Source organism: Humulus lupulus, chromosome 1 (assembly GCF_963169125.1).
Source record: "Humulus lupulus chromosome 1, drHumLupu1.1, whole genome shotgun sequence".
Lineage (NCBI taxonomy): Eukaryota > Viridiplantae > Streptophyta > Magnoliopsida > Rosales > Cannabaceae > Humulus > Humulus lupulus.
The window spans coordinates 13,147,330-13,159,778 of NC_084793.1; the positions used below are offsets into that span (position 1 = coordinate 13,147,330).

At 30.7% G+C, this 12,449-nt stretch overlaps 1 protein-coding gene and 1 long non-coding RNA gene across 2 annotated transcripts; both read left to right on the forward strand.

The window, feature by feature from the left end:
* The first annotated feature begins 418 nt into the window (after positions 1 to 418).
* Positions 419 to 1,980, forward strand: LOC133814998 (uncharacterized). The gene is made up of 3 exons (XR_009884807.1): positions 419 to 531; positions 1,195 to 1,231; positions 1,688 to 1,980. It is a non-coding gene; the product is annotated as an uncharacterized LOC133814998 (long non-coding RNA).
* A 6,681-nt stretch (positions 1,981 to 8,661) lies between these two features.
* LOC133785784 (cytochrome b561 and DOMON domain-containing protein At4g12980-like) lies at positions 8,662 to 10,701 on the forward strand. The gene is made up of 3 exons (XM_062225002.1): positions 8,662 to 9,412; positions 9,692 to 9,946; positions 10,078 to 10,701. The coding sequence occupies exons 1-3, from the start codon at positions 8,783 to 8,785 to the stop codon at positions 10,387 to 10,389; spliced, it is 1,197 nt and encodes a 398-aa protein (XP_062080986.1). The 5' UTR covers positions 8,662 to 8,782; the 3' UTR covers positions 10,390 to 10,701.
* The last annotated feature ends 1,748 nt before the right edge of the window (positions 10,702 to 12,449 follow it).

The window sequence follows — 12,449 nt, forward strand, 5'->3', positions numbered from 1 at the left end:
ATCATGACTGTTGGGGGTATAGTTGTTTTCTATTATGGGATTTTAACAATTCTAAGTTGTTGAAGTAACCAACAGGTGGGAATAATTAATTTATGGGTGTTAGAGAAACTTTTTCAGAAAAGTTTGTGAGTGAAAAATGTTGGACTAAGTAATATAAGAAGATTGAGAAATTTTTATTTTTTTTACTATTCACCGGGTACTATTCATAGTGGGTCCCACAGCGGGGTCCACCCCATGGGTTCCACATGTTGATGCAGTAGTTACACATTGATGACTTAAGCAAATTGCTATGCTTGATATTTTGAATATGTTATTATTCCACTATGCTTATTATTTTTAATATTTTATTAGAATAGTATCCCAAGTTTTTCCTATAAATAGCCCTTCCAAAACTCATCTTGAAATCACAAAAACCTCATTTTCCTTTCTCTTACTATACCTAAAAATCTTCTTAACATCCTTCTAAAGTTCTAAACCTCGGAGATCTAGGCGAAGTTCTGTCCGTAACGCTAGCCTACGAAAACCTTTTAGGTAAGCTCTTCCCGAGCCTTTCTTTTCAGTTATTTAGTTATTATATATGTATAGATTATTTTACTATGTCGTTATAATGCCAAAATTTATATATAGATTATTTTACTATGCCGTTATAATGCCAAAATTTATATATAGATTATTTTACTATGACGTTATAATGCCAAAAGTTATATATAGATTATTTTACTATAATGCCAAATTTATATATGGATTATGTTACCATGCCATTATAATGCCAAAATTTATATAGATTACTTTACTATGCCATTAAAATGCTAAAATTTATATATGGATTATTTTACCATGTCGTCATATTTTACAAATGCCAAAATTGAAATATAAACTATTTTTTTATGTATCTTTATAATACTAAACTTATATAGGCTATGGTCACACTTTGGACTATTTGGACTTTTATTATATGACCTTATTCCCTATTATTATGGACTGATACTATGACCTGGACATTTCCGTATGACCATGACCATGACCACGACTTTTAGACCAGGATCTTGCCATGGACAATTATAGTATGACCATATGCTTGGACATAAAATAAACAATAAAATAAGAAGAAAAGAAAAATAGAATAACAACAATTATAAACTAAAATTACATCATGTAGATTTTATGTAAGTTAATAGTTTGTGTTTTTACCAGGAAGCTAACAATTTGGGTTGTTTTATCATGACGCAAGGTAAGTAGAATCCTCATCTACAATACAAGTATTTTATGTGTCTTATGTGCATTTATATGCTTTATATGTTAATCTGTCATATTGTTCTTATGCATAAGTTATTTTCAAGAATGTTATATTATGCATAAGCACGCTTAATGTTCACAGACAAGTTATTGAAAACGTTAAAGTAGAGGTGCTGCTTGGGAGACCTAAGTCCCAAAAATGTAAGGAGGGAGATGTACGTCCCTATATGATGAATGTTTATGAGGGAAATTCTCTATTATCATGTTTATGTTTAGGTGAGAATGTGATTCCCTATGTAATGCCGGCAGCAGCATCCTCTAGGGCCCAAAAGAAAGGAAAGTGAAAGAAATAAAGAGAATACATAGCATGTTGCACGTTTATTTTAATGCATATGAGGTAGTTATTCTGCTTACTGAGCCTTAGCTCATCAGTTAATGTTTTGTATTGTAGGTAAGAGGCCCCAAATATAAATCGTTGATGAGTATACGTGGAGCCAACATGACTGTACATATGGGGCTGACCTGAAGGGAGTGGAGTTCTGCTATGCTATTTTATAAATAAACAAGATACTTGGTTTTATTATATTTCATTAAAAGTATTTTGTGAACTTTATCATTTACTTAAAGCTTTAAAAGTATTTCATAAACTTTGTAATTTACATAAAGCTGTTCAATTTATCAGTTGGATACATTTTCATTTCTACGTTAATGTGTAGTAACGCCACGAAAATGATTTATAAAAGTATTAAGAATTGTATGTAAGATAAAGTTTTTATTTAATTGTGAGTATTGTGTGGTTTAAGGTTATAAACATTATTTATGTATTGTTTAATAAAGTTTTTGTAAATTCAGAATTTCAGTATTGTCGTATTTAGGTTAAAATTTGTTTTTACACTATATATGTATGTTAAGAAAGGAGGTCGTTACACTATGCCTCGATCATCGCTTGATTCCGACTCCTAAAACCCAAGTTTCCTTCGAAATTGCGACGAACGGTCAAAAAGGAATAACAAGAGAGAGAGAGTCAAAGTGTTTGAACGTAGTTTTCTTTCTGACAGGCTACTTCAAGCTTAAGTAACCTCAAATAAATCATAATGCTTGGGGTCCCAAAAGCACCCCTAGGGACAAAATAGTCAAAACTCCCAGGATTTCCTCCTGATCTCACTAACTCCCAATATATCATCAAATAATCACTCTCATTATCCAATATCCCAATAATTGACCCCGTTATGACAAAATCGCTAACTTGCAACCTAAGATCGTCTCATGCCGAATAGCTCGAATATATCCACATAATGATGGGATCTCATCCATAAATCACAAACATGCACCAAAATATACAAATATGCCATCAACGGGCCAAATTACCAAAATGCCCTTATAATGAAATGTGACCCACATGCATGCATTTGACATTATATTATAATATAATTCACATAAATATGCATATAATCATTTAATGGCATAATAAAACGATTATGGCATTCCCGGCCTACTAATCCAGTCATTAAACCACATTAGGGATTTCAGGGCATTACAACAGTAGTCATCATCGCTATTAGGGCTGGTTCGTGGGTGATGGATGGACATGCTGCCTTTGGGGATAGATGAAGGAGAAACCGATAGAGAAATGATAGAGGAATTATGAGAATAGTATTTTAGTCCAATTTTAACTCTCATGCATATTTTTCCAATGTTTTATAACTTAAGCAACGTTTTAAATATGGTACCCTTCATGCATAAAATCTCAAATTTCCCTTTATACATTAGTTTTTTTTTTTTTGGTGGACAAACTTTTATGTTTTTTTTTACAAAGCTTTATGTATTAGTTTGATATCTTATAAATGTATTTTAATAAGTAGACAAAATGAATATTCAACAAATTAAGCATCTTTTTGCTAAAAAAACAAATTAAGTATATAAATCTTATTTTTCTCTTTTGTAAAAAAAAAATCATATTTTTCTCTTCTAGGTTTGTAAAAAATGACAAACAAATTATGTCTAGTTTTTGTTGTCTAAAAAGCCCGATTCGATTCATACGCAAGATTGTTGTAAAAGATTTATTCGATTATTTGCAAATTGCTTGAATTTGCAATAAGTAATAAGTACAAAATTATGGGATTTTTTTTTTTGATAAAAAGTTATTGGGAATTTCTTCCTTCCTTTTTTTTTTCTTTCCGAAAGTGAGTTATGGGAATTTCTTTAAAGTAAAATTATAGGAAAAAGCTTCAAGTTTAATCTAAATTTGATGGGTCCCAAAAAAGAATATTTTTAGATGTTCTTCATTATACCTCATTATTTATTACCTGTATTCTTTACTATTTGTTTTTATATAAAATTATATATCATTTCACTTTTATCTTGCCTTTCACGAATTATTGAACAAATCCAACCATTCCTTGGTCGCATTAAATGAAAAAAGTAATAGATATTGTTAAGAATATTTAGCCAAGCCCAAGGTCGAAAGTGGTGCAGGCTGGTGTGCCCGAGGCCATACCAAGGGTAGCGACTTTGTAGCCGGCCCGGCTTACTTGGGTGGTCACTCTCTGGTCAGGTAGATCTGTTCCTAAAGCCAATCTCATCCTTTAGGACAATGACCTCACGCCGAACTGAGTAAAGAATTGAGGTCGTGCCTCGTAACCCTGAGGTCACCCCTCCCTCAGTCTAAGCCACAAATGTGAGTCGATTAACCTATCTCGATATTGAAGAAATTGACCTTGCCCACTTAATAGGTTAGAGAAGTAAACCAGTCACATCAATAAGGGGCGTTATTCCCTGTTTTTGTTGCCCAAGATGCCTAGCTAGTGACTGAATGAACGCAACGAAGTGGGTTACTCACAATAATTTCCCCTTTGATCGATTGATTGATCTTACATCACATGTTGAATTCTATTCCCTCTAATTATCTCCAAGAAGACCAATCAACTAGAGTCCTCTCTCAGTGAGACATCTCTCTATCTTTACATGAGATGACAACTAAAGTAGTTTAATATTACATGTGTTGCTGTAGAATAAAAATAGTAACAAAATTACCAGATAATTTTACTAGGGGAAGTCGTAGATTATATCGCTCTTTTTTAGACATTTTATAGTTATACCTTAATCATAAAACGGTCTATTAACTAAGCTGCCCCAAAGTTTAAAAAACCAAGATACAAGTCTTCTTGATACTCCTCTATATGTAAGAACAACAGTCTACACACATCCTCTCATTGCTAAAATACCTCTGACTCAAAAATTGTTTAATTTTTCTCTATCCCTCTATCAGTCTTTTCATCGAGTTAAAAAGACAGAAATAACAAGGGAAAAAAAAACTCAAATTAAGTTGTTTTTCTCGTGTCTCATGCACACAAAACGGGGTATTTCTTGAGTCACAACCCCAAAACTAAAACCCCACACTCCAACTAAAGAAGGCTCAAGACACTTGTTATCTTATTAGCAATTCATTTTACAAAAGTTCCAACATGTAGTGACTAAGCTAGTATGCATTCACTCAAATTGAAATGGTGCAACCTTTCACAATTCAACCAATAGTGTTTTTATAAAAGGTCCGTGTGAGTAGGGGATTTTCTCAAAGTTATAAACAAGTAATGAGTAATGCCATTTGGTGAGTTGAGATTGAGTACTCTACACTAATGTGAATTAGTGCGTCAGTTAAATTTCAGTCCAAATGTTTAAAAAGATTATCTACGCTTTAATATAAAATTAAGAAAAACAAGAATAAATGCATTTTTGTTCCCACCCAAAAAGAAGCTACTTTACTTTGGTCATCCAAATCTTCCTAATTATTCTACTTTTATTTATTAAATACACGTGCTCGAATTGGCAATTGTCAGCTGAACACGTTTTGTCTTTTGATTTTTTTTATTTGATGTACGGATATAATTTATATATTTTTTGGTGGCAATTTATTTTGTATAATTTAGAAATAAAATTTCTATGATAAAGAAATTGTATAATATTTGATCTAAAACACAAAACATGGGAAACTAAGCTTTTTAAATACTTTTTAATCTGATAAGATAATTTATTTGGTAAGATTATTTAACATACCAAAAATTGAAATATATTGTTGAATAGATACAAACTGGGACATGAAAATTTTATTTTTACAATTTGAGATTAATAAGAGTCCAAATGGGAACATGACAATTCATTAATTTAAGGCTTAATTTGAGAAACGTTGGTGATGTATAAAGTAGAATAATTAGTAAGATATTTATCAATAAATTATACCTGAATTCAAACAACTTACCCATTAGGGCAACCTTTTTGGTCAACTTGTTATTTTTAATGTATTGTATATTGATAAAACTACTAGTGGTCCTAGTCTTAACTTATATTTTTGCTTATTGTAAAAGGAAATTATTATTTGTTGCACTACAAACAAAAGTGTTAATGGGTTATATTAAAAATAGTAGTTTTTTGTTATTTATTTATTTTCTAAAGGAACACTAAATTATAATATGTGCAAAGCTAAATAATAATATAGTGGTCTGTCCAATACCAAATTAATAGTTGTCAGTGTATTAAATTTTCATGTAAATAGTCATATATTTGTATTGAGCACTAATAATTTCTCATAATAATACTCATCAGTATTTATTTTTATTTTAGATTTCAAGTTTAGACAATTTTTTTACTGTGATTGAGGTCCCATTTTTTTTAACACTATCAACTATACATAGCCATATAAAATGCTCACCTCTTAATACCCTCCTAGCAATTGAGAAATGAATAATTTTTTGTTTATAATATACATTTTAAAATATGTATGTCATTTTGAGGAAAAAAATTTGATGGACTGGCCCTGCCACAGCAACCCCTGCCTAACTTTATACACCATTAATTAATTACAAAAATTATTTAAACTTTGGAGTTTTTGTTCATTTTCATTTACAATTTTTTTTATTAAAAAAGAAAGGATATATTAATGTAATCTATTCGTTTTTTGTCATCAAGTAATAAAGAGAACATACTATAAGAGAAGGGTTAATTAATGCATTAATTATATCTAGCTGTGTATTACGTTTATTATATATTAAATAAATAATCCATTTCCATTTAAAAAAAAACAAATAAATAATTCATTTGTAGTTATAAAATTAACTTTATCATTATATCGTAATGAACACTTTGTCTGCCCTTCAAAACACGTAAGACATTAAAAAAAAAAACTTACGTAAGAATTAATTAATTACTATTTCATATATCTACAAAATTGTGATATATAATAAAACCTCTTTAATTCGTTGCTTAATTATTTGGAAATACAGCATGAGAAAAAAAATGTAATAAATACACATACGAATAATAGTAATAAAGTAAATAACTTTTTTTTGCTTACGTGGCATCATCTAAAACCGTAATAATAAGTAAATTGAGTAAAATTCTTAATTTGGGGTTTAGTGTGATGTTTAAGTATGATTTAGTATCACGTCATTAGGTAGTTCTAACGTATCTTTCTTGCCTATATAGTATTCAAGAATCCTTTTAACAAAAATGAAATATTAATTAAGAAAAATTACCCCTAACTCTGTAAATTCTAAAAATTAAAATTAAAATTTACAAAAAATGCGAACAACAATTTATTATGATTTTGTATTCGCGGGTTACAATTTTTTATTTATTATGTGAATGTTGTTTACAAATTTGTAACATTCAAGTTACAAACCTGTAAATTTTAATTATAATTTTGTAAATTTTAATTAAAAAAAATTATATTGTTATAAATTTGTAAACTTTGTTTATAAAAAAAACTCAATATTTATAAATATGCCACTATATATTTTTGTAATTTTTTACAAATTCTGTATTTTTTTAAAAAACCTTAAGCATTTTTCTAAATTTCCCTATTAATTATAGACACTTTACTACAAAATCTATATAATTATTATATATTTTTTTTACAAAAAATCTAAATAATTATTTTATATTTATTTCTACATATTTTTTGGCGATATAATTCCTATAACGGATAACGAATATTTGGTTACATAAACTAATTAAATACATGATTATATATTTTGGAAAATTCATATATACGATTCCAAATTAATTAGTGGAAATATATGCACGTAGTCATTACGGAAAGAATGTGTGGAAAAATCGAACTTACCTTATACTATAAGCAATAAAATAATAATTAATAAAAATGTGATATATTTTTTAAGTCTGAGAAAGTAAGAACCATCACATGTGAACGGTCTTCGAAAATTCTAATGATTTATGGTCTTCCTATCATTGTTCAATGGATTTCATTTATTTATTAGCTTTGCTTTTACAAATTTCGTACAGAATATATATTTTAAAAACAAAACTTTTGTTTGTTAGAATTTATTCTAACTCCTTTATAAAGACTAAAATTGATCTAAAACGAAATGTACACGCTCAAACATATTTAGTTTATGAGAAAATATTGGCCTGACCTGTATTTTTTTTTTAAATACGTAATTAGCTTTCATATTTTGTTAAATAACAATTTAAATTCTGCATTTTATGAAATTAATCAAAATAATATTTTATACCTAATTTTGATAAAAAAAAATTTAAAGATAATATTTCATTCTTAACTTTTCGATTACTTTTTTCGTTTCTCTAAACACATTACATTATTAACGATCCGATAATTGATTTTATAATTGAAAATATTTTAATTAAAATCAGATCTAGAGTATTATTTTGATCTATTTTGTAAAATACATAATCTGAATTATTACTTAACAAAACATTGCATATTCAAGAAAAATAATTGGTCAAAATTGTATTTTTCCTTAATTTATTTTGGACAAACTATTTATTTAAATCATTCTAATTAACTTTTTTTTTTATAGAATTAGAAGTTTCATAAATAAATAAAATCCCTCTAGTTATCTTTAATGATTTTTTTTATATGATAAAAAATACTACAAATTCAATATTATTTTTTGATCATTGTTATTTAATTGATTTTTTTAAGGGGAATTTACTTATGAATTCGGACTTTATTTTCGACCGCTCACATCACTCGTTCCTTTTATTTATTTTTTCCATTCACTTTCATACAATCCGCGTGGCTACCACATTCTGCGCTTTAATGATTTAGACTCAAAGTTTGACTACTAACAAAAAAGTCAGCATTTCATTCGGCACCTCCTAATCTAATTGTGCCACGTAATCATATCTACAAAAACATTTCCACGTGTCGTGTAGTGATTGGTTAACTCCATTAAAAATTATTTCCACAATCCCACCTTAACCTTAACCTCAACATATCTCTCTGACCCTCCAAAAATAAAAAATAAAAAACCCAAATCCAATTTTTCCATCCAAGAGAAAGAAAAAAAAAATCCTAAAATTCGGTTTTTTTGATAAATGAAAAAGACAGCTCTATTTACTAAATATTTCCCGAAATTTAGAGGAAAGCCCCTCAGTTTCTGCCATCCTTTATTTATTTGCCTTTCTTTTTTCAATATTCTCCCATTTTTTTCTTCTTCTTCTTCTTCGCTGTACTTAGCCGTTGCTCCAAAAAGCAGAGGAAAAGAAAAACTCCTCTGTTTTCTCAGCAATGGCGTCTCTTTTTCTTCTTCATCTTCTTCCTCAATTTTTGTTGTGGGTTACCGTGGTTCTGCTAATCTCACCAGCCCAATCCCTCACCTGCTCCACCCAGAAGTTTACGAACAACAAGCTTTATTCTGAATGTTTGGACCTTCCCTCTCTCGGTTCCTACCTCCATTGGACCTATGATTCCTCCAATTCCTCACTCTCCATCGCCTTCGTCGCTCCTCCAGCAAAATCCGACGGCTGGATTTCGTGGGCTATTAATCCGACGGGCAAGGGCATGGCTGGATCCCAATCTCTAATCGCCTTCAAGCAATCGGACGGTTCCATGATTGTTAAGAAATACGATATCCAGTCTTACAGCTCCCTCGTCGAAGGGAAGCTCTCGTTCGATGTTTGGGACACCTCCGCCGAGTACTCCGGTGGCGTTATGAGGATCTTTGCGACGGTAAAGGTACCGGCGAACGCTTCGTCGTTGAATCATGTATGGCAGGTGGGTCCCTCCGTCGATTCTGGGAGACCAACCGCACATTTGTTTCAGGCTTCCAATCTCAACGCCAAAGGAAGTTTAAGCTTGAATGGGTCTCAGATTAGCACAGGCACCGCCACGGTAGATTCCAGGACCAAGAAGAGGAATGTGAGTTTCCTTTTTTTGCTTTTAATTTATTACTTTTTAAAATTACAAACTATTTTCTTGTAAAAGCTCTAAACTTTTTGTGTGGTTGATTCTAAGTTTAGAATCATAAGGTGGTAAAATTTTGAGGCATCTATGTATTCTGATAATTGATTTGTTAGAGCGAAATCTAAGCTTTTATAAAGCTTCTATATTTATGAGTGTTTGGTTGTTTTGTGAACTGGGTTTTTTTTTTTTTTTGTTAACACATATATGGTAAAATCTGGTGTTTTGTATTATCAGATTCACGGCATATTAAACGCTGTAAGCTGGGGAATATTATTCCCACTCGGAGTTATCATAGCCAGGTACCTGAGAACTTTTGAGTCTGCGGATCCGGCATGGTTTTATCTTCATGCTTTATGCCAAACATCTTCTTACGCCATTGGAGTAGCTGGCTGGGCCACTGGGCTCAAGCTTGGGAGTGAGTCAAAGGGGGTTACATATACTGACCATCGTAATATTGGGATTGCCCTTTTCAGCCTTGCAACTCTTCAGGTAAAATTCCCATACCCCATCTGAATTTCTCACTTGGGTTTTGTTCTTCAACCTCAAAAACACAAGAAAATTGTCGTTTTTTTTTTTAATCTTATATATGTTTATATGGTTCTATTTTGTTGTTGGTTTAGATTTTTGCTCTGTTCATAAGACCAAAGAAGGACCACAAATTTCGATTCTACTGGAACATATACCACCACGGTCTTGGTTACGCCATCATCATTCTTGGCCTCGTAAACGTGTTTAAAGGTATTGACATACTGAGTCCTGCTCAGAAGTGGAAATCTGCATACATTATCTGCATTGCTGCTTTGGGTGGACTTGCTTTGTTATTGGAGGCTATTACTTGGGTTGTTGTCTTGAGAAAGAAGTCAAGAAGGTCCACTAAACCCTACGATGGATACAACAATGGTCAAGGCACTCAAAGACCTGTTGGTTTCTGATACATAATGGTAGATACCAGTGAAGGGTTTTGGCCACGACAACACAAACACTCATTGTTGAGTTTGTAATATTCTTGTCTCCTCACCTTGTTCGTGGTTTCATGCCTTGTTAATCTATGTCAGCTGAACACTTCTCTCCTGTATAATTAATTGGCTTGATTTCATTTAGATATTATATACACATCCGGATTGTCGACTTTGTTTTATTCTCTCATTATTGTTAGGTTAAAGATGAGATGAGAGTACTCCCATTTTTTTTTGTTTCCTCAGTCTATATATTTTCTTATAATAATTTTTGTATTTATGATTTTATTCTCTTTTGGATTCATTCTTTGGATATGACCTCTTAAGATATTTTTTTTGTTGAACTTGACATCTTGTTCAAGTTCATTTGCAAATAGCAACCACAAAACTTCGACAGGTCTGAGCCAAGGACAACCTTGCCTGCTCCGGATAATGTTCCAAAATTTAAGGGCATTTTTTACTTTAAGTTCAATGAAATCGAAACCTTAACATACTCGACCAACATGCTCACGATTCTAAGACCAGTTGGGGTGTGATAACAAAGTTTATGATTCTATATCAAGACATGAGAGCTTAACGTGGTTTGTTAGAAGTGAGTCATTCATGGTCAAATGTTTAGGTGAAAAAACAGACCACATTAATACAGTTAGATCTTTTATTAGTATTCTTGGTGTGGAAATTGGTAGAGGGCATAAAGAAAATAAAAAAATGGTTTGAAAAAGACTCCTATGATTGGACAGCCAATAGTGTTAGTATGACTTGTCACTTTAGTGGTTGTTGCATTACTTGTATTTAATCTTTCAATTAGGGGAAAAAAAGTTAGTAGAATAAACACAGATGTGATGCAAATTTTTGTATATGTTAGGAAATTTCTTTAGGCTGCCAGGATGTGTAATAAGTTGATTTGTTAGGTATAGCTTTAGTTATGATAACCTTTGGCCAAAGGCCCCAAACTCACCCAATACATTCGAAATGAGAGTCATTTCGACTTTTATATGTTGTCTTTATAAAAGGGACCCTACTACAGTGCATTCATTTTCTTTTTGGTCCCTTCTTTCTTTTTCACTACACTTGCTTTTTTGTTGCTTTCTCTAATTTCATTTTGGTTCATAAGATTCTCCATGTGATTCATGATGATAAGGGTTTGTTTAATCCTTGTTACTTGGAATGAGATTTCTCCTTTTGGCCCGGACAGTTGTTAGAGTTATGTGATTATAATTAAAAGTGTCAAAAGTGAAAATTATTAAAGGAAAAGAGAGATCAAGATGTGTATTACAAAATAATAAAGCTGGTTAAGAAAATGACTTGGTATGTAAAGTGTATGTGCACGTATCATTACTCTTTCACCTTTCACTCACTTCCAAATGTGCATAAACTGTTCACTTCGGCTTTTGTAGTCTCAAAACTTGATAATTCTCAATCCAAGGAAAAAAGGAATAGCACCCAAAGTTTAAGGATACAAAAGTAGGATTAAAAAAAATATATATATAAAAGTAATAATGTAGCAATAGTTTGTTGTTACACTTGGTAATGTTAATTGTTGTCACTTATAATCTGTTTGTTATGTTCTCTCAACAGAATGAATCGAATAAAGTTTCTCCATATGGACTAGATAATAATAAATAAACAAAATAATTCAACAACCAAAGCTCGATTTAGTTAAAGAAAGAAAATGGAAAATACTAGTTTGGCCTTGTTGTTTTGCCCGAATATTTGATCCTATGTTTGGTCATTGTTTTTTGTTAAAGAGAAATTATAAGAAATGACCCAAAATAAAGTCATTAAGAAGCTAATGTCCTAATTTTTAAAATTGTAGATAAATGACCATTTTACATTGTTGATTACCTAAATTGCTATTTTTTATAATTTATTTATTTATTTAGGACTGTATGACTTTAATATATTGGTATATGTATATTAGTTTTGTTTAATTAGTTTTTATTTTAAAGTTATATTGATTTTTTAAGTTTTTTATAGGTTGTTGGTATATTATTTTCTAATTAGTGTATATGTTTTTTGTGGTATGGTATATAATT

Excerpts from the sequence above, each read along its gene's own strand:
- LOC133785784 (XM_062225002.1), top strand. The coding sequence starts at position 8,783 with ATGGCGTCTCTTTTTCTTCTTCATCTTCTTCCTCAATTTTTGTTGTGG. Across the intron at positions 9,413-9,691 it reads CCAGGACCAAGAAGAGGAAT|ATTCACGGCATATTAAACGC; the intron begins GTGAGTTTCCTT and ends TTGTATTATCAG. Across the intron at positions 9,947-10,077 it reads TCAGCCTTGCAACTCTTCAG|ATTTTTGCTCTGTTCATAAG; the intron begins GTAAAATTCCCA and ends TTGTTGGTTTAG.